General features: G+C 31.3%; 2 protein-coding genes across 6 annotated transcripts; both read right to left on the bottom strand.

Annotated features, from left to right (window-relative positions):
• Nucleotides 1-3,691: 3,691 nt before the first annotated feature.
• LOC111286111 (uncharacterized) lies at nucleotides 3,692-5,547 on the bottom strand. The gene has a single exon (XM_022875911.2). The coding sequence runs from the start codon at nucleotides 5,194-5,196 to the stop codon at nucleotides 3,961-3,963; it is 1,236 nt and encodes a 411-aa protein (XP_022731646.2). The 5' UTR covers nucleotides 5,197-5,547; the 3' UTR covers nucleotides 3,692-3,960.
• A 1,411-nt stretch (nucleotides 5,548-6,958) lies between these two features.
• LOC111286442 (E3 ubiquitin-protein ligase BIG BROTHER-like) lies at nucleotides 6,959-14,948 on the bottom strand. 5 transcript variants are annotated; one of them, XM_022876399.2, is made up of 9 exons: nucleotides 14,682-14,948; nucleotides 14,283-14,351; nucleotides 14,017-14,173; nucleotides 13,481-13,718; nucleotides 11,651-11,685; nucleotides 11,325-11,369; nucleotides 8,851-8,978; nucleotides 7,426-7,534; nucleotides 6,959-7,298 (listed from the first exon to the last, which is right to left on the bottom strand). In XM_022876399.2, exons 3-9 carry the CDS (start codon nucleotides 14,152-14,154, stop codon nucleotides 7,248-7,250), a joined length of 744 nt encoding a protein of 247 aa, XP_022732134.2. In that variant the 5' UTR covers nucleotides 14,155-14,173; nucleotides 14,283-14,351; nucleotides 14,682-14,948; the 3' UTR covers nucleotides 6,959-7,247. The 5 variants fall into 5 exon arrangements, with proteins under 5 accessions (XP_022732134.2, XP_089618226.1, XP_022732132.2 ...); XM_089762100.1 differs by having other exon boundaries at nucleotides 14,017-14,191; XM_022876397.2 differs by having other exon boundaries at nucleotides 14,561-14,948.
• Nucleotides 14,949-19,080: the final 4,132 nt, after the last annotated feature.

Here is a 19,080-nt window from a genome sequence, read left to right on the forward strand (position 1 = left end):
AGAGTTGAATTTAACGGTGTCCATAGTAAATTAATAGATATCTATAATTTTTATGTAATATTTTATATTTATCATCCATTACTAAAATTCAATTTTTGAATCCCAAATTCATTGCCTTTAACGCCTTAACACCAGTTGACATCCATGTGACAAAAATAGGCAAATCAGCACATTGGGTGTCGAACGGGAAAAAAAATGTGATTCCATTTAATTTTTTGGATTGGAATTTACATAATGTGAATGTACACGTAGTGTTGAGATGATATGTATGGTTGATATTTAACGGTAAATGACGAATTTGGAATAGTTTCAAGAGGTTAAAGATTTAAAAAGTAAATTTTGAAAATTATGAATAAAAATAAAATATTATACAAAAGTTATAGATGATATAATTGTGTCGCTAATAGCCACATAATTTGTTGATAAAATATTATATTTTTAGTTTTAAAAATCGGAATTCAAATATTTACAACCTTAAATATATAAAAATAATAATTGAATCATTTATTCAAATTACTGTATTTGGATTCTGAGCGAAAAGGATCAATGAATTTATTATAAAATAAGATGAGATTGTTAGATTTTGCTTGATAGGATAAAAATATGAGAGGATGACAAAAATGAAAAGAAAATATTTTTGAATAGTATTTGATATGAGAGAAAAATAAGAAGAAAGATGTTATTTTTACTCTTATACATAAATGAATCATTTTAAATTACAAATATATTAGAAGAGAAAACAGAAGAGTTATCACTAAGTCTAAGTGTTGCATATTTATAAAATTGTCAATCACTATTTAAATTTTACACTTTCTTTTAATTCTGAAAAGATATATTGATATAATTTCATTTTTATCAAACAGTTAATAAAGGAAATTATATTTCTTCTTAATTTTTTCATCATTCCTATCAAACAGAAGATTTTTGTATGAGTTTGATGATTTGTTAAGTTATGTATTAATTTGTTGATTGGTTTGTTTGTTGATTTAATTCAAAGATTTTTTTTTATATGTGATTTTTTTTTTGTCAAAATATAATATTTGATTATGGTTTTTATTTTTTCTATACTTGTAACTTTGTTAAAATAAAATCTAGAAAGAAGGTTAGTGGAAATACGAATTAATTCAATTCATGGAACATAATTCGCTATTTACCTAAAATGTGGTAACATAGGTTTAGTCTTCTTTGATTCGCTCAAAAGGAACGAAATAAAACGTTACAATTTATATATTCATTATTAAGTGTTAATTAAAATAATTTAAATTAATCTTTTAAAAAATAACAGATAACATTTAGAAGGATTTCCAATAGCCATTCACAAAAAGAAGAGATTTCAAAGTCAAATATAATAATATCTTAACAGTTATAAATAAAAAAGATACTATAATTCAACTTTGGATCGCTCGGTTTTACATATTATATCGTTTTTTTCATCGTGTTTCAGATTTTGTAATCTAGTTGGTGTGGATGTAACTGAACCAGATAACTCTGATCTTACTCAATTGGTCAACATCGAAGTAACTTGAATCTTTTTTTTTTTTCTTATTTTCTAGTTTCACTTATTTTCCACAAATCGAATACTTTATAGGGACGGATGCACCAGGTTGAGCTGCAGAACCCTTTAGCCCAACTGGTTTTATTGCGGGACGATTCATGATGTTCATGTTGATCTATTATGCATCTTTGCATGTAGCAGTGGGCAGACCTTAATCCTCATACAATAATTATCCTAGTTCTACTCTATCTTTTGTTTCATTTCATCCGAACAATTATAAAGACTTTTTTAATGATAGACGGATTATCAGAAATTCAATGCATAATCTTAATAGTAAATATGTATTTTTAAATAATCTCATTTTTTAATTATTTAATCATTTTATTTCATTAAGTTTAATGTTAACCAAATTAATTAACATTTATATGTTTCGATGCAACAACAATATGTTATTTGTAATAAATAATTCATATTTTATTAATTGGGTCAGCTCTTTAAAGAACTAGAAGTGAAACAGAAAACCCTTGAACAATTCACGGCCTGGCTGTCTGTATGTCTCCTCCAATAAGCTTTTTGTTTTAGTTGTTCCGTCCTTAAATCGTCGTTCTAAGGCTTAGGTCGTCGTGCTTTGTAAAGGGAGACGCAGCCTTCCTCGGTCTCTTCCGTTTTGGATGGCCTAAACAAACTCCATTTTATCATAAATGCCGAAAAACTAGACCATGCAAGACAATTTCCAATCTCCATGTTCTCTGCTATTAATATGATTTTGATATATTTTTTCTAAATTGATATCTATGTAATATTAGACATGAATGCGTAAACTACAAGTTTTTATTTTTTATTTTTATTTTTTAGTTTGTTGGGGAATAAATATAAATTTGTATATATTTGGAAGTAATCTTTTCTCATTCCTTAAACTCTATGCATTCCATCCTAAAATATAAATTTAAAACCCCAAGGAAAGATTTCTAACACTATATTGTCACTTAAGGGCAGGTGAAATGTGTCTATTAATTTATTGATGAAGAAATACATAATGGAGTGGCACTCAAGAACTAGGGTTTTAGAGTGGGGTCAGGCTTATACCTAGAGCTTTAATGCGTTGATAACAAAATTTGTTATATAAGTAGTTGAATTATGCACGCTTAAAAAAAAAAAAAATCTCCCCATCCGATTTTTATTGAGTTCAAAAATAAAGGAAAAGCGAAGAAACAAAAGATATGAAAATAATAAAAGGAAAAGGGAGTGAAATGTTAAAATCAATGCTATTTTCATAAAAGATTGAAGGAATCTAATAATGACATCTCTCTAAATGAATAAAAGAATCTTTTGAATACTATTGAGATGAAATAATTTTTCTTAATTTTCATTGACGTATTGAGAAGGTTTTTGAAAATTTTTTAATATTTAAAAAGTGGAGTGAAAGAAAACAAAAAGGAAAAGGAAAATTGTTGATAATAAAAAATTTAAAATAATTAAATTAATACATAAGAAAATTAAAGATCTATTTATTAAAAGTAAAAAAAAAATATTCATGATTAATTGATATTGTTCTTTGAACCAGTGTCACATGGTGTTGATATCTTCTTTGCTTGTAACGTACTTTCAAATTCAGTTGTTTTGTAGACAAGAATTATCATTTTTAAAGAACCCAATAAGATTTAGGGTGACAAATCACACAAACAAAAAAAAAAAAAAAAAAAAAAGAAGAATTGATAACGTCTTCGTTGTCATGTTGAACAGTCAGGTCCCTGAACCATAACCATAACGACATGTATTTTGTAAAAGCTAGTGTTACCTTATTCCATCAAGCATCATTGCCATTAAAATTTTGGATTTGTTCTTTCTAAACTATTGTTTACCTGAATCAACCTTTAACTAACTCCAATACTTAACACAACTTAACATTAAATCTCTTTTTGAAATTTTGTTCAATCAGTTTCCTAATTACTCAAAACTTATAATCTTTAATTACATATTCATCCATGTTTAAGACCATATGCCTAAAACAAACAAGAGGCTTGACCTCAACCTTGCATTTATCTTGGATACTCAACATTGACGTGCCTATAAATGTTTTTATTCAAGTACATTTAATTTTCGTAGCTTTATTCCATATTTAGAATAACAATAAATCTATTTTCAAATGAAATCATTGACTTTCATTAATTACAACAAATCATGCAATAAATATAAATTTCGAAAAGATTCTTAAACCCCTCATTATTCACAATAATAATTTCAACAAATCTGTCTATTATGGCATGAGGAATATATTATTCTTGCTTGAATTGAAACAAAATCAATAAATAAACACGTGCTTAATAGCCTTTAGGAGGTGGTGATGACTTGTAATAATAGGGATGAGAAGACTTGGATGGTGGTATAGGTGATTTATAGAGGTATGAAAAAAGTGCATGATGAAATGGAGGTAATGGAGACTTTTAATGACGGGATGGAAAAAGTTATTTATAATAGTATGGAGGAGGAGGCGAGGGTGAAGGTGGTGGAGGGGACTTGTACAAGTAAGGAAGAGGTAATGATGGTGATGGTGGTGGAGGAGATTTGTAGATGTAAGGAAGAGGTGGTGAGTGAGGTGATGGTGGTGGTGGAGACTTGTAGGCATATGGTGAGTGAGGTGACGGTGGTAGTGGAGACTTGTAGGCATATGGAGGAGGTGGTGAAGGTGATGGTGGAGGTGGAGGTGGAGATTTATAAACATAAAGAGGTGGAGGGGATGGAGATGGGGGTGGTGGAGACTTGTAGGCATATGGAGGAGGTGGTGAACGTGATGATGGTGGTGGTGGTGAAGGTGATGGTGGAGGTGGAGACTTATAGACATAAAGAGGAGGAGGTGAAAGAGATGGTGGTGGAGATTTATAAACATATGGAGGTGAAGGGGATGGAGATTGGGGTGGTGGAGAGTTATAGACATATAGAGGAGGTGGTGAAGGTGATGGTGGAGGTGGAGACTTGTAGACATATGGAGGAGGAGGTGAAGGTGAAGGTGGTGGTGGAGATTTATAAACATAAGGAGGTGGAGGGGATGGAGATGGGGGTGGTGGAGAGTTATAGGCATATGGAGGAGGTGGTGAAGGTGACGGTGGAGGTGGAGACTTGTAGGCATATGGAGGAAGAGGTGAAGGTGATGGTGGAGGTGGAGATGTATAAACATAAGGAGGTGGAGGGGATGGAGATGGGGGTGGTGGAGAGTTGTAAGCATATGGAGGGGGTGGTGAAGGTGATGATGGAGGTGGAGATTTGTAGACATAAGGAGGTAGAGGGGATGGAGATGGGGGTGGTGGAGAGCTGTAGGCATATGGAGGAGGAGGTGATGGAGATGGAGGTGGTGGTGGTGGAGAATTGTAGACATATGGAGGAGGTGGTGAAGCTGATGGTGGAGGTGGAGACTTGTAGACATATGGAGAAGGTGGTGGTGGTGGAGACTTGTAAACATAAGGAGGGGGAGGAGATTCATAATAATATGGTGGGAGAGGAGAATGCTTAGGAGGTGGGTGCCAAATGTGCTTAAACGGTGGTGGTGATTTGTACTGGCCTGGTTGGAGGGAAGGCTGCTTTGGTGGTGGGGGTGAAGCGTACTCGTACGGTTGGTAATCAGCTACAATAGAAGAGGTGACAAGGCAGAATGCTACTGCGTAAACCAGTTGATGCCATAGGCCCCGCTGTTCGGGGGTTCCCATTTTTTTCTAGCAATTAAACTCAATTTTCAGAAGATAGGCCTTAGAACTATTGTTGTTTCACTTGCCTAATATCCATGTTGCAAAGCCCCTTTATAGCATTCTCTTCAATCATTTGGGACAGACTTTTCCACCCCACGAACATAACAAGCTGGATTAAAGCTTCAAAATATTGCTCTAGAGATACCACTTTTGACATTTATTTTATTTTATTTTATTTCCACTTGTAATTTTTTTGGGTGACTTCCCGCTAGATGGCCCAAGTTTGTGCATGAAATGCCAAGAACAAGTCAAAATGTATAGTGGTTGAAATGCTGTATGGCTGGGTAATCAATTTCAGAAAACGCGTCTCCAGGTAAACATGGCCGACGCCTTGTAAATTAAAGAAGTTATGAAGTTCATGATATGGAAACACTACTCTGAAAGAAAGATACAAAGTCAAAAAACTGAATAATTGCCATAAAATAATGTGTAATTGGCTGTCTTCAATTAAATGGCAAAGTCTTCTTCTTTATTTATTTATTTATTTATGTTTTTACGTTCTAAGAATCACAAATGGCTGGTTAGTGTGTACAGGGTTTTTTTTTTTTTTTTTGGAATAATTTAGGCACAAATATTCTATAAAATTGTATGGTACCTTCTTTGAAGCTAGATACAACGTCGGTGACATTAAAATTAACACTAAGAGGCAACTAAGAGGCCAACTATAGCTGCCTTAATTAATTCAATTGTTATAAGATATAGAAATGATTTATTTATATGATCGTGAATTTCCAATTATTGTGTTGTAGTCTTCATTGACAATAAGCTTAAATCCCCCAAAAATATATATTATAATTAATAAGTGTATGCTAGTTAAATTGGACACAAAAAGATAATACGCACATTTTTGTCGAAGAGGACAGAAAGATATGAGCTGCTAAAAGCCTAAAACCATTGAAGTGCAAAATAAGTGTGTAATCCAGACAAGCTATATCTGACTAAAACCGCACGTCTGTTGGATACTGATTGCAAGTTAACATTCACCGAAGTATTTTGAATTCAGTTACCTATTTGAGGCCTTGCTAGTTTTACCTAGAAAGCCTACATTGGCACGTGACTTAACGGTCTAATTCGATTTAATCTAAAATTTAATTTTATTTAATTTTTTATTTAATTTTAATATTAAGATATATCTAAAAATAATAATGTTTTAATTTAAAAAAAAAAAAAAAAAAAAAAAGATTGAATTTTTTAGCGAAGTCATAACTTGAATAAAATTTGTGAATGCTCTATTGAACAGGATTGGACCCAATCCATAAATAGATTTAAACATATCATTCATTTGGCTTTTGTTTAATTCCTTATTCTTTTTCATTTCTTCCAAATTAGTCCGACAAATCAGCAGATGTTGCTGCCTTGGAAGAACTTGAAAATATAGGAAGATTAATTAACTTGTCAAATGAATCGGTATAGAAAAATACAGGTAAAACATGCCAGAGCCATAACGTGCCGCGTTTTCATATTGGAGAGGAATGGCAGAAGAGAATTTAAAGTTGATAAAATTTCAACTACTTCCATCCGGAAGATGCACTTTCAAGTAGCACTCTCCTCTATATTGGAGAGAAATGCTGGCTTCCAAGCAGATGTATGAAAATTTATCAAACTAAGACCAAGTAAAGAAGGTTTTTTTGAAGATGAGTCATTCAGCATCCTTCTCCCATTGGACTGGGACTGGATGATTCCTGTAACTTCTTTGCCTTGAGATTAACTAACTAGAAGTTAATGGCCAAAATGCAAAGGGAATGAACAATTTGAATAAAGACTAGAAACATCACTGAATCATTGAAACTCTCTATGCAATCTCCCGCCTTTCTAATTAACACATCCATCTTCTACCATGTTCACTTCACACCTTTCATTTATTCCAAAAGCTAATCAACTGTTCTGTTAAAGAAAGTAGAACAAAATATAGCATCTTCGTATTAGGTGAAAATACCCAAACCAAGCCCAAAAAAAAAAAAAAAAGAAAAAAGCATATGAATATTTTCTTTATGTTCGTCGTGATTTATCCCTCAATGTTTTGATGCATCACCAAACACCTCAGTGTAACATATGGGGCAAGCCTGGACAAATAAAAATGCATTTAGCAGCTTTTAAAATGCTACCTAAATATATATTTTTTTAAGATATATGTTACCAATTCAGTCAGGAAAAAGAAACAGGAGAAAAGACAAAAAACCAGTGGCTCACCTTGTTGATGCTAAGCCATCTGGTGCCACACCTAGCATGGTAGACATGTTTGCAAGGCAGAGTAATCTGTCTCTCACCTCTTTTGTATTCCATTTGGCAAATTACACATCTAGTCCAAAAAATAATAATAATTAGATTCACCAGCACAAAGTCTTGACCTAGAGTGAGAGAAGGAGCAAAATCCTTAATAAAACAAGCTGCAAATCTCGGGTTTACAAAGGATGTGCCAAGCAAGCATATTATTCACACAACTAAAACCATGGCATTATCCATAAATCCTGGCATTGATTTTGAAAATTTTAGAATGAATTATGCACACGGTTGATATTCCTATCACTAGTGATCCACTGCTCAAAAGCCAAGAGGCAAATTATATTTAGATGCCAGGCATACCACAGCCCGAAAGAACAGACCTTTAGAATTATTTCCGAAAAAGAACATGCACTCCTGTGCATGGTGCAAGGACATAAGCAAAGAGAACTAACGGTCATGTATCCAGATTATTATCTTACCTTTTCACTGACTCACTAGAACCTTTTACAAGGTAATCCAACAGAGGGTTTCAAAAAAAAAAAAAAAAACATTATTGTTATTATTGCATAGAGGTGGCAACTGGCCAATCATTTATCTACATATATGAATCTATGCACCCACCATTAATTTCAATAAATTAACACATCTCAGATTTAGTACAATCCCATTTAAGTAAATGGACTTTTCGTTTAAGAAGATAAAAGTGGAAAGACTTGCTCAAGACCTAAAATCCCAATGGGCAGTAGATTACAAGTTAGGTTTTTGACCTATCCTGATATTACTAGGTTTCTAAATCAGAGGCTGCCTTAGAAAATGCTACACAAACATCAAATCCCCCTACTGAAGTCTGCTGATCAGAATGTCTTACTAGAATCCTAGTTGGTCATACCTGTTAATAGAACAAATAATATAATTAGTGTCCAATTTTTTACCTCTTTCAATATGCGAGTTTAGATTGATTTTGATGTTTTGACCTTGAAAACAAATACACCCACAGACACTCTCAAAGCATTATCTCAAGTAAATAAATCACTTACTGTAATCACTCAACCATTTTCAAGCTTCTCAATGCTCTATTTAAAGATAACTGCTAAGAGATCAATAGGCTCAATTTGAAACCTTTTTACAAGAACCAAAACGATTATACAACCAAAAAGAAAAGGTACAGTGAGTTCGTTCATGGAAAGTGGAAACCAAGGACAAATCTTAAATATGGATAGATTTTTATTAAATGTAATAAGACCTTGCAAGGCAGCAAAATTATACATCAAGAACACCACAAAGAGGAACTAGGGTTTCATATTTCAATTTAAAATCTGTTGAATAACATAACCAGTTTCAGGTAAAGCAAATCGAATTTAACAGAGACAAAGCTAAGAAGCACACGAGTACCTCTCATTCCTTGATTTCTTCCTTGAGAATAAGCTGCATTTGTATTTTGAAACTGGGAGCAAAGAAATAAGTTCTTGGGAGAGACCTCGACTTTGAGTTCCGACAGTCTCCCCTAATTCAAGTAATTCCTGAAGTGATAGATAAAAACAGGAATAATTGATCACAAATAAAGAAAAGGAAAAAGAAGAAAAAAATCACAGATACACAACCCAAAATTTCTGAGAAACGAATGAAAATTATTTGAGTAAAATTTTATTCAATATTAATTTGTTGTATTCATTAAAACCAATGGGAATGTCCTTGCAAAGGATGTTTGCTAATGCATTACTGTAAAAGAGACGAGGATTTAACTATAATGTTTTAAACCATTAAAATCAAGCAAAAATTTCAACTAAAAGGACAGCTTCCTTGGCTGGCTCTAAGTGAGCACAACCAAGGGACGGCTTAAAACAAACAGTAGGTAGCCTACATGATTGCCTAGACAACTAATGCAGTAATTGTAGCTGCAGTTTTATATAATGCCAGCAATTTAGAATTCTAAGGATCAAAAGTATGCCCTGAGGAGAGAAGAAAATTCTTTGCTCAGAAGCACAGTCAGTCAGGGACAAGGAAAAAAAGGTGTCTATTAAACTAAAAAAATAAGCAGACAATATTCCAACTTTCTACAGAGTTTATTGAACTTAAAGAATGTTACATGATTCCAGCACCTTATATCTGGCTAATTTCCACCAGTAACAATAACCATATACCAGTTAAATTCTTTTCTTTTTCTAATTTAAGTTACCAGTACTCTACTGAGAGCACAGTAAGAAATCTTTTTCCTGTAATTTCTGAAGAATTCATAAGTGAAAAAGATTCACTAACTATATAACAGCAATTCTGCAGTTAAGTCCATTTCAAATCAATGTGTTGGTGGATCTTTATTTATTATTAACTGAAATGTTTGCAATAGATAAAGAAATTTGTTCTCAATGCTAAATTAAGAGGGCTCATTAAATCTTGTGCCTAAAATAATTTCTATAATTCAAATTTAAAGACACAGCACCTATCAGATGTTAGAAACATTCAAAAGACAATAGTCATTATTTACTGCACACGCCACATATCCTCAACCAAAAGCAAGTCTGTCAATCTTGCTAGGTTTATCAGCTTTTAACATGTTTAAAAGTCTCTAATTAAAACTCTTAGTATGTTATAGCCTGATTATACTGCATATTTTCCTAACCTATGAAGATTGCCCCTTTGATAGTTTCTGGCTTGTCAAAATAAAGCCAGCTCATTCTATTTGTAACCAGAATCTTGCCCCTAAATCCTACCCCCATTTTATCAAGATTTTTAGAAAGTTACATGTCATGAATTGTTAACTTAAAGAATGATAATGTAAGTGTTTTCTCTACGACCTTGATGGAGCTGTGAATGAACAAGTTTCATTACCATCAATTGCTTAACTTTAACTTTAGCAATTTAGAATTTATGATTTTTTAAAGTGCTTTTTAATATTGGGGAGAAGAAAAGTAATTTCTTTAATTCTTATGCTCTCAGAACATCAAGTCAGGTTTAGGGTACTCCGGGAGTTAAACACTTTTATGAATTTAGGTATAGTTTGTTGGCACGTAAGTTATTCATTAGGCAGTTTTCTACTTAGAAGTCAAAGTCCTTACAAGCCAAATGAATGTAAGTTAGTGGTTGAGGTATGCATATATAATGCTCGTTCTCACTCTCTTCCCTTAATTTTCTGCACCCTGCTTATTCATTTTCTGCAGAGTAGAGCCAATAATAGCTCCTCCTTTTATGTGGGGTTGTGCAGCAGTGACCCACTAACATGTGATAGTTTTATTTCCGATTCCTTTTAAGAACATTTTTGAAAATATGTTAGCATTCCTACCCATCCCCTCGCACTACCCCAAAGAAAATCAATATATGTTCTAAACCCCAAAATACATACTGCTTTAACTTTTCATCAATCCAGCCTGAACAACTAAAACAGGGAGAATGACTTCTGGCTCTATCCTGTTTTATAGCTGTCTCAATAGCATAGCAATCAAATCACAAACTTTCTTTTCCTGACCTGAAGATCTAATGCTTCCAAACCTAATCACCTACTTCATAGCCTATATTAATAAAGGTATTATTAACATAGTTAATTTAACAGTTACAGTAAATCCATATCATATCTTATAAGTTATCCATAGCCTGGCTTAACCACAAAATATTTTTAAAAAAAAGAAAAAGAAAGATAAAATAAAACAGCATTGCTAACAGAGCTTCTTCATAGTTCTTGAACACAAGGTTTTAATCTTCAAATGCATCTCCACAAACATTGTGCCAATAACTTCATTTTGTTTTTCTTTTTTCTCAAACTTAGAATTGCACCAAATTAAAATAAGACTTAATTGACAGGCTACTGAGAAAAAGTAAAGAAATGAGGCAACTATTAAGCAAGACAAAAAGAATTAGGAAATTTTTGCTCTAACCTCATAAGTCATGTTGTCAGGATCAACATTATCTTGCCAAATGACCTGCATATTTTAACAAAGTTTTGCAATGTTTAATACTTTGAACCATGAAACTGAAAAAAAAAAAAAAATTCAAGCATCTATAACTCTATAAATATTTATTCTTGGAAAAGCAATTACACTCTCAACATGTATACAGCATAAAAAACATAGAATAATCAAGTCACCGGTATTAGATGCTGAGGCAAATAATCTTTTAACATGTATAGGTACGAAAATCAATAGAGTGCATCTGTAAGAGGGTTGCCCACAGGTGTTTAACAAAGAGAGAGAGAGAGAGAGACCTGGTAATCATGAGCATTATGTTGTCTTCGTGGACCTATAGAGTGAAAGAAAAAGCAATGCAATTAGGAAAATTAAAAAAAAAAAAAAAAAAACCCACATAAATATTGTTAAAAGTAAGAATATGGTGTCATCAAACCAAATGGTAGTTAAAAATTGTGATTAATTTACATAATTTGAGAATGTTTATATTAATAAAGCCCACCACATCAACTTCTCTTTTAACAAATCATACCAACTAATTCAGTTAAGCCACATAACTTCATCTTGGTTGATCAATTTTTTAAACAACTTTGCTCCTTACACTAAAAGACATGCACTGGAGAGCATACTCATAAGTAGAACTTGTTTTAGTTGATGTGCAAGCTAAGTTAGCTAGGCTGACATACAAGCCAAGCCACACCAAACTTAGAGGTATTTGAACTCAGCTAGGAACAAAAGCTAAAATTCAAGATTCAAGCATTAGTAAACAAGCTAAAATTTCAATTGGATGAAGCTTGAGAACTTCAGGTCAATCAATCTTAATTTGTCTACAGTAGGCCCAAGTCAGTATTGCTATATGTGGCAAAGTAGTTGTCTCTCTGTAGGGAATAACGGCAAGGAATTTGCTTGACAATAGCCTTGGCCACTTGAGTGGTGGTGGACCTGGTCTTACTGATGGTTTCTCGGTGCTGCTGGCACCTTAGTTGAGTCTTCAGGAGGCAGCACTATTTCGGTAATGAGGGTCATCAGGCCATATTGGTATCTTATTCTGGTCATGTTGGGGTGCCAGAGATCAATGGTGATGCTGTTATAGTGGTTGTATTAAGGTTTCAGTTGTTCAGAGCCAGGAAGAAGAGCAAGGAATAAGCACAAGCACATGTAGATACATGGTGGAGGAACACTCTGATATAACATTTGGTGTTCAGGATCAGGGCTACCGTTGTATTGCAAAATTTTCTAACATGGCTAAATCCAGCTGAACCCACAAACTCCACCGGGTAGGAAAACGACATCTGATGAGAATGTTGTTACATGGTTTTAGTACTAGCAAAAAAATTATTAAAGAGTGATCCTAAAGAACTGGAGACGGAGAGGAAAACCAGAAAACCAATCTTATTGCAATTGAGCAGTTTTAGTTATTGTTGTATTACCAGGTTTAGTGGTCACTTTATGACCAGAACCGGTGACATGGAGGACGACATTCTACATCATGATCAAAAGAAACGGGGGAAATGACATCTTAAAAGTAAAAGACAGCCAACTCTATTATGTCCATCATGGCAAAAAGCCAAAAACTATCAGCAAGGGATAACAGAGCCTTTGGATAGCTTTGAAAATTTTGTAGCTGCTAGACTGGACCTTTTATTCTGATCAAAGAAAAAACTAACACAAATTAATCATGAAGGTCAGTGAATCCTTAATTTTATCTTCAATCATTTGTGGTTAGAAGTTTAAAATCCACCAAGACATAGATGCAGGGCAATATACTGGGAGCTAAGGACTTGATTGTTAGAAACCACAGCATCCAATCATAAAACTAGGGAAAAGTATAAAGTTGCAAAACAGTTTGACATTTCATTATTACTATAGAAATTAAAGTCCTAAGGACAAATTTAATTTATCACATTATCTAACACTAGTTACCAAAAGCAATCTTGAGATGGAAAGAGCTAGATATAAGTGATGTATTAAGGGCATTTTGACAGTTAAACCATGATGAAACATGCCACTGACATAATGTTTGGCCTAATTGTTACAATATAGACACCACTATAAACCTTCTTAGCATTACATTACATACCTTAAACACAGATTTGAAACTAAACATCAAAGAAGAACCAAAAACTTACAATCTACTGGATTTTCATGCGAGGTAGTATTTGCATTTCCTTCCCATTCCATATTCATTGCTGCAGTCTGTACATTGCTCATTGATGAGGAATTCTCTGATGCCCTTCTATATTCATCAATGCATAGTTCATGGTTGTTCACCTCATAACTATGACCATCATCATAATATGAAATATTGCCAGAATCAGATAATCCAAACTTGTAAAAGCTTGTAGTCATCGATGGGTAAACACTCTCCTGTGGACAAAATATCAATTTTTTGCTGTGAACAATAGCAGCAATTCATTTACTTTAAAACATCTAACATACATACAAAGGATATGATATATTATACATCCAAATCCTTCAAACACGCCAAGAGACATACATTGTTGCAAGCTAAGAAGCAGATATCTCCACGATACAATGGAGCAATTAAAATTAACTCGCCCATAAAATCGGCATATTTTTCATCTGATTATTCTCAAACAGGCATGACGTTAAAGGAAATCATTTCAGTGCATTCAAAAACAATAACTTTGATAACAAATGGCACCTGAACATGAGCACCGTCGAAAATGAAATTGACATGTTGGTAAGTAAGACCTTCGAAATATTCCATAAAGCTGCCAGCACTATTATAAGGGTAGCTACCGTTGATGTAATGAACTTCCATATGTGGATTCCAACTCATTTCCAAAAATCCAACTAATCTACGAACATAAAAGATACTAAAAGCCATAAAATTTTACATTTCAAAATAGCAATGAGTAGTAGAAACATACCAAAATAAAATAAAATAAAATAATTCCAAATGCAAACCTGATATCCTCAAAATTTTCAAAAACTGCAAGCAAATTTTAGTATCCTAACATTCAAGGGAGATTCCTCCTACAAAAATATGATAAACAAAGAGTAAACATTAAACTATTTACAAAAGTTAGTTGAAACGATGATATTCAGGTTACCGCAACAAACGCGTTACAAGTTATCAAATTTTCATTTTCAAGTAAAAGACAACGTGTAAAACAAATTGATTGATTTTCCGTTTGGTTGCAGAGAAAAAGCAGGAAAATAAGGAAGAAAGAGAAGTAAATTACTGTTAAGCTTAGCGTGAGCTGATCAATGAGTAATCTACTGATAAACTTACTTCCCGGTTGCTTTTATCCTGAACTTTCTCAGGAACCAAACAGGAAAATGAGAGAGAAAACTTAAAACTACCTCATTCTACGATTTTCGGATCTCCAGCTGAGAAAATGCGAGATTTTCTCAGGAAAACTGAAAAGCGAGAGAGTGAGAAACGGATTTAAGGGATCAGGAGAGCGAGATAAAGAAGAGATTGAAATATTTAATGCGATAAAATATTAAAATAAAATATTTTAAAAAAAAAAAAGAAAAAGGAAAGAAAAGGAAATTAAAGTAAAGAAAGAGAGAAGAAAAGAGAAGACGAGATTCTTTGGGAAACAATGAAGAGATGAAAGAGCCGACATTCATCGCTTTTAAACAAACAACAATCTCTTTATATCTCTGTTTTTTCCTTTCTTTATTTAATTAAGAATTTTGCAATATTTTGTATTAAATATAATAATTAATAATTAATTTCTTTAACATGTTAAAATTATTAATTTTAAAAATGCCTTTGTCACTTCACTTGTTGGCAAAACTCATTAATTGTTTATATTAATGGAAATTAAATTTTGATTTTAATTTTTTTTTCGGCAACTATGTTGTTTTTATGACACCTTTATGTAGTAGTCTAAGGAATCCGTTAGATGGGAAATGATAGCGTGTTTCGTGCTTACGGGGACAAAGGATGGAGTCGTGATGAATTTTTATTCGTTGGAACCTGAGTTAATTATATATATTAAATATTTAAATTTAATTTAATTTAATATTACATAAATCATTTAATTTAAAATTAATAAAATATTATTTTTTAATATAAATATAAAATTAAATATATATAAATAAAAAAATTAATTGATTAAAAAATTAAAAATAATTTATATATATATATTAAGTCAAGTAAAATTAAATTTGTTTAAAATTCAATCTCGATTCATTTTAATTTTTATTTTTATCACTCAATCTCGATTTGATATTTAATTTAAAAAAAATATTTATCATAAAAAATTAGATCGAATCAAAAATTTTTAACTAAGAATCAAAATTCCTTCTCTATTCGTGCTATCAAATAAGGTAATTTAATGCTCTCTACTTACGTCCCTTGGATTTTCACCTCTTTTCCTTTACTCTATGACCCCAACAATTACATTTTACCTCTAATTCATTTAGCTTTATTAAAATAAAAAAATAATTATAAAGGTGAGGTTAGTTATTTTTTAAAATCAATTTAAAAAAAATATGTATTTAACAAAAATAACGATAATGATAAGGTAAAAATTATAATTAAATAAGTCATTAAATTAAATGAACTTCTTAATTTTTTATTTTTTTATATAAGTTTTATGTCTTTATTATATTTTTTTATATTTTTATTATATTCAAATAAACTCTTATGATTCAATTTGTTTTTAAATAAACTTTTATTGCAATCAAAGTAAATTTTGTTATATATAGGATGACTATAAACTGATTTAAATTGGTTTTAAGGAAAAATAAAACCAAACCAAGATATTTTGGCTTTTAAAAATTTGAATCTAAATCACAATAGAAATCAAATCAAACCAAATGAAAATAATTTAGTTTGTTTTTAGTTCAGTTTCTTATTTTGGTTTGATCTTTTCTAACAATTTATATTAAAACATGAAAAAAAAATCATTTCTATACTTTAGAGAGTGTAGAATCTTATCTATTTAATTAGATCTTTCATAAATAAAAAAAAATAATAATATGGAATTGAATCAGTACACAAAATGAGAGGAAAATGAATCTTCATCTTTCATTTTGAGTGAAAATGGTAGAGAGGAGGGATGTTGATTTTGGAAATGAAAAGTTAAAGCCTTAGATGTGGGTGATGTATATGATTAACTATTCAAATAAAACCCTAAATAATTTTAAAGAAAATATTAATAAATAAAAATTTAAACAAAATAAAATAATAAAATATTTATATAAAATTATGAAACCTAAATAATCTTTTTCTCAAAATCAATTTCAATGCACCTTTTATGGGTGGTGGGAAAAGATATATTCCACTATCTTGGCACATATTGAAACCACAAAATGTGCTGTCACTTATACACAAACGTAATGTTGTAATGGCAACATGGAAGCAAATCCCCGAAATTATTGCAATACATAAAACTTTTTTTTTGGGTTCACGGATTGAACAACATTATTCAGTGCCTTTTTCTTTTGGATAAAGCTAAAAACACTATCCAATCAGATGAAAAAACATATGATTTTTGTCTAACTACCAATTCTGGACTATTTGCTTTTGATTAAGTGCCAATTCTAGGCTTCTACTTTAAGTCCAAGAAAAAGGAATTGTACAAGTGAGTTTAATCAAATTCATACAAAAGAAAAAAGAGTTTGAATTTTGAAGTTTGGCCAAACAAAATTGAACCGGGGCATTTGGACCCCATGTTTAAAAGCAGATTCCAGGACTCATTATGAATTTGTAAATTTGTGTATTTATATGTTTATTTAATATAAAATATAAAAATTATTGTATTATAATTTGTATTAATATTTTAAATATAAAACATATTTTTTATTAAATTCATGTATAATTTTTATAAAAATTTTAAATAATTTTATTTTTATATTTTTTTATATATTTTTTTATGTTATGTAACCTTTATCATTTTTCAAATTAGAATGTAAAAAGGGAGGGGAGGGTTCCAAGTTAGTGGTTGGCTTGTGAGTTGAAAAATAAAGCATGTGATTTGGTTGGACAGGAGAGATCACCAAAACCATCTGATGCTCTCTGGAAGAAGTTGGTGTCAGTTGAGATTGGTTGGGAATCAACCTATAATAATACAATACACCTTTTTTTTTCGTTAAAAAAAAAAAAAAACACTTGGATTTTAGGCTTTGCTGTAATCTCAAAGTGGTTGATAAAATTTGGATGTAATATGTGTTTATGGCTTTTGATTTGATTTCGCACCTGCTTGGTGGCATTCAAGATTATGTTTTGTAAACACTAATTTAAGATGGTTAAGATATTATTTTAAAAAAGTTTCAAGTAATACATTATTCTCACTAAATTTAAAAAATTTCCCATAAAATTTTTTTTTAATTTTTATGTCTAAATAGTGTTAACATTTTTCATATTTTTAAGTCATTTTTATTATATATGCCACTTATAAAGGTGATTATTGGTAAATTCAACTTGAATTTACTTGAAATTTTTAAAAGTACTCAAGTTCAAACTGAATTGGTTTATTAAAGTTTTTGTTTAGTTTTAAAAATATTTTTAGATTAATATTTGAGTATTTTTAAATATATTTTATATTTATAATTATAATTAAATATTAATAATATCATATGACGAGTAAAGCTTTAGTCTAATCAACACATCTAATCACTTGATGAAAAAAAAATTATATATATATATATATATTTTTCAACTTAAAATGTCAGAAAAAATAAATTTGAAGTATGTTTGTGAAGATCAACATTGTTAAAGTATATAATCTCAAAAATTTTAAGCAATTAATCTTTATTATTAAAAACAAAAAGAAACAACATAAAAAGAATCAAATCATTCAAGACTTTTTGGAATTTACTTCAATGGGACCTACATTGTTGTTGTTGGCCATGAAAAAGGAAGAACTCAACCCCGACTTGTGAATCAAGATTTCGGCAAAGATAAAATTATTCCTAAGACATGCAAGGCCTGGAGGTTAGTTTATTATTAGGTTCCCTACCAAGTAGTGCAAAGAGAAGGATTTTTTTTTTTTTTCTGACAGATGATTTTGATCATCTACTCGTTACTTCATGTAGTTTTATTCTCTCCATCTTTCAAAAAGAAAGTTCTCTTATTTCTTGGCATTTCTTATTAAAATGTTGAAATGAAAGAAGGCTTTAAGGAAAGTATTGTGCTAATCATTCATAACAGACGGAGAACTTGAGTTCGGTCACCTAACTAAGAGATCGTGCTTAATATTTCTTTATATAAAATTTTTAGAATTTAAAATTTAAATTATTAAAATTAAGAAGTTAAGAATTTATCAATAGCTTACATTACTGGTAATCGAGCTCAATCTTTGTATTAACAAGTTATCACTTCATATACTTTTGAAAAATGAATTGATCCGTCTTAAGAAACTGTTTCCTATTGACAAATGATAACCTACAGAAATAAGAGGTTTGCTTTCCCCATACTTTTGAAAGAATAGAAGATGGCTTCTTCATCCATATAACTCAGCAGGCATACCCCACCCCATCCAAAAAAAAAAAAAAACTGTGTGCCGCATGCATCCCAATAATTTTATTGTCCAATAACTTTTAACTGGTGGGACTCGACACAATCTACCAAAGCCGATAGGCTGATGCAATCACTGCCCTGATAAAGAGAGCAAAGGCTGTAAGGCATGTGGAAGAGAGATAGATGGCAAAGAAGAAGACATGAATTATAAGAAAGAGAGAGTGAAACCCAACAAAACCTAGCGTGCAAGCAAGGACGAATCATTATATTCTTCTATTCTTTTTG

The sequence above is a fragment of the Durio zibethinus genome, chromosome 6 (genome assembly GCF_047325235.1).
Source record: "Durio zibethinus cultivar Kanyao isolate XHJ-2024 chromosome 6, ASM4732523v1, whole genome shotgun sequence".
Taxonomy (NCBI): domain Eukaryota; kingdom Viridiplantae; phylum Streptophyta; class Magnoliopsida; order Malvales; family Malvaceae; genus Durio; species Durio zibethinus.

What these genes read in the sequence shown, in the direction of transcription:
- LOC111286111 (XM_022875911.2), bottom strand. Translation starts at nt 5,196, where the DNA reads ATGGGAACCCCCGAACAGCGGGGCCTATGGCATCAACTGGTTTACGCA.
- LOC111286442 (XM_022876399.2), bottom strand. Translation starts at nt 14,154, where the DNA reads ATGAGTTGGAATCCACATATGGAAGTTCATTACATCAACGGTAGCTAC. An exon ending in GCATGAAAATCCAGTAGATT is followed by an intron (nt 11,686 to 13,480) that starts GTAAGTTTTTGG and finishes TTCACTCTATAG; the next exon opens with GTCCACGAAGACAACATAAT. An exon ending in ATAATGCTCATGATTACCAG is followed by an intron (nt 11,370 to 11,650) that starts GTCTCTCTCTCT and finishes TAAAATATGCAG; the next exon opens with GTCATTTGGCAAGATAATGT.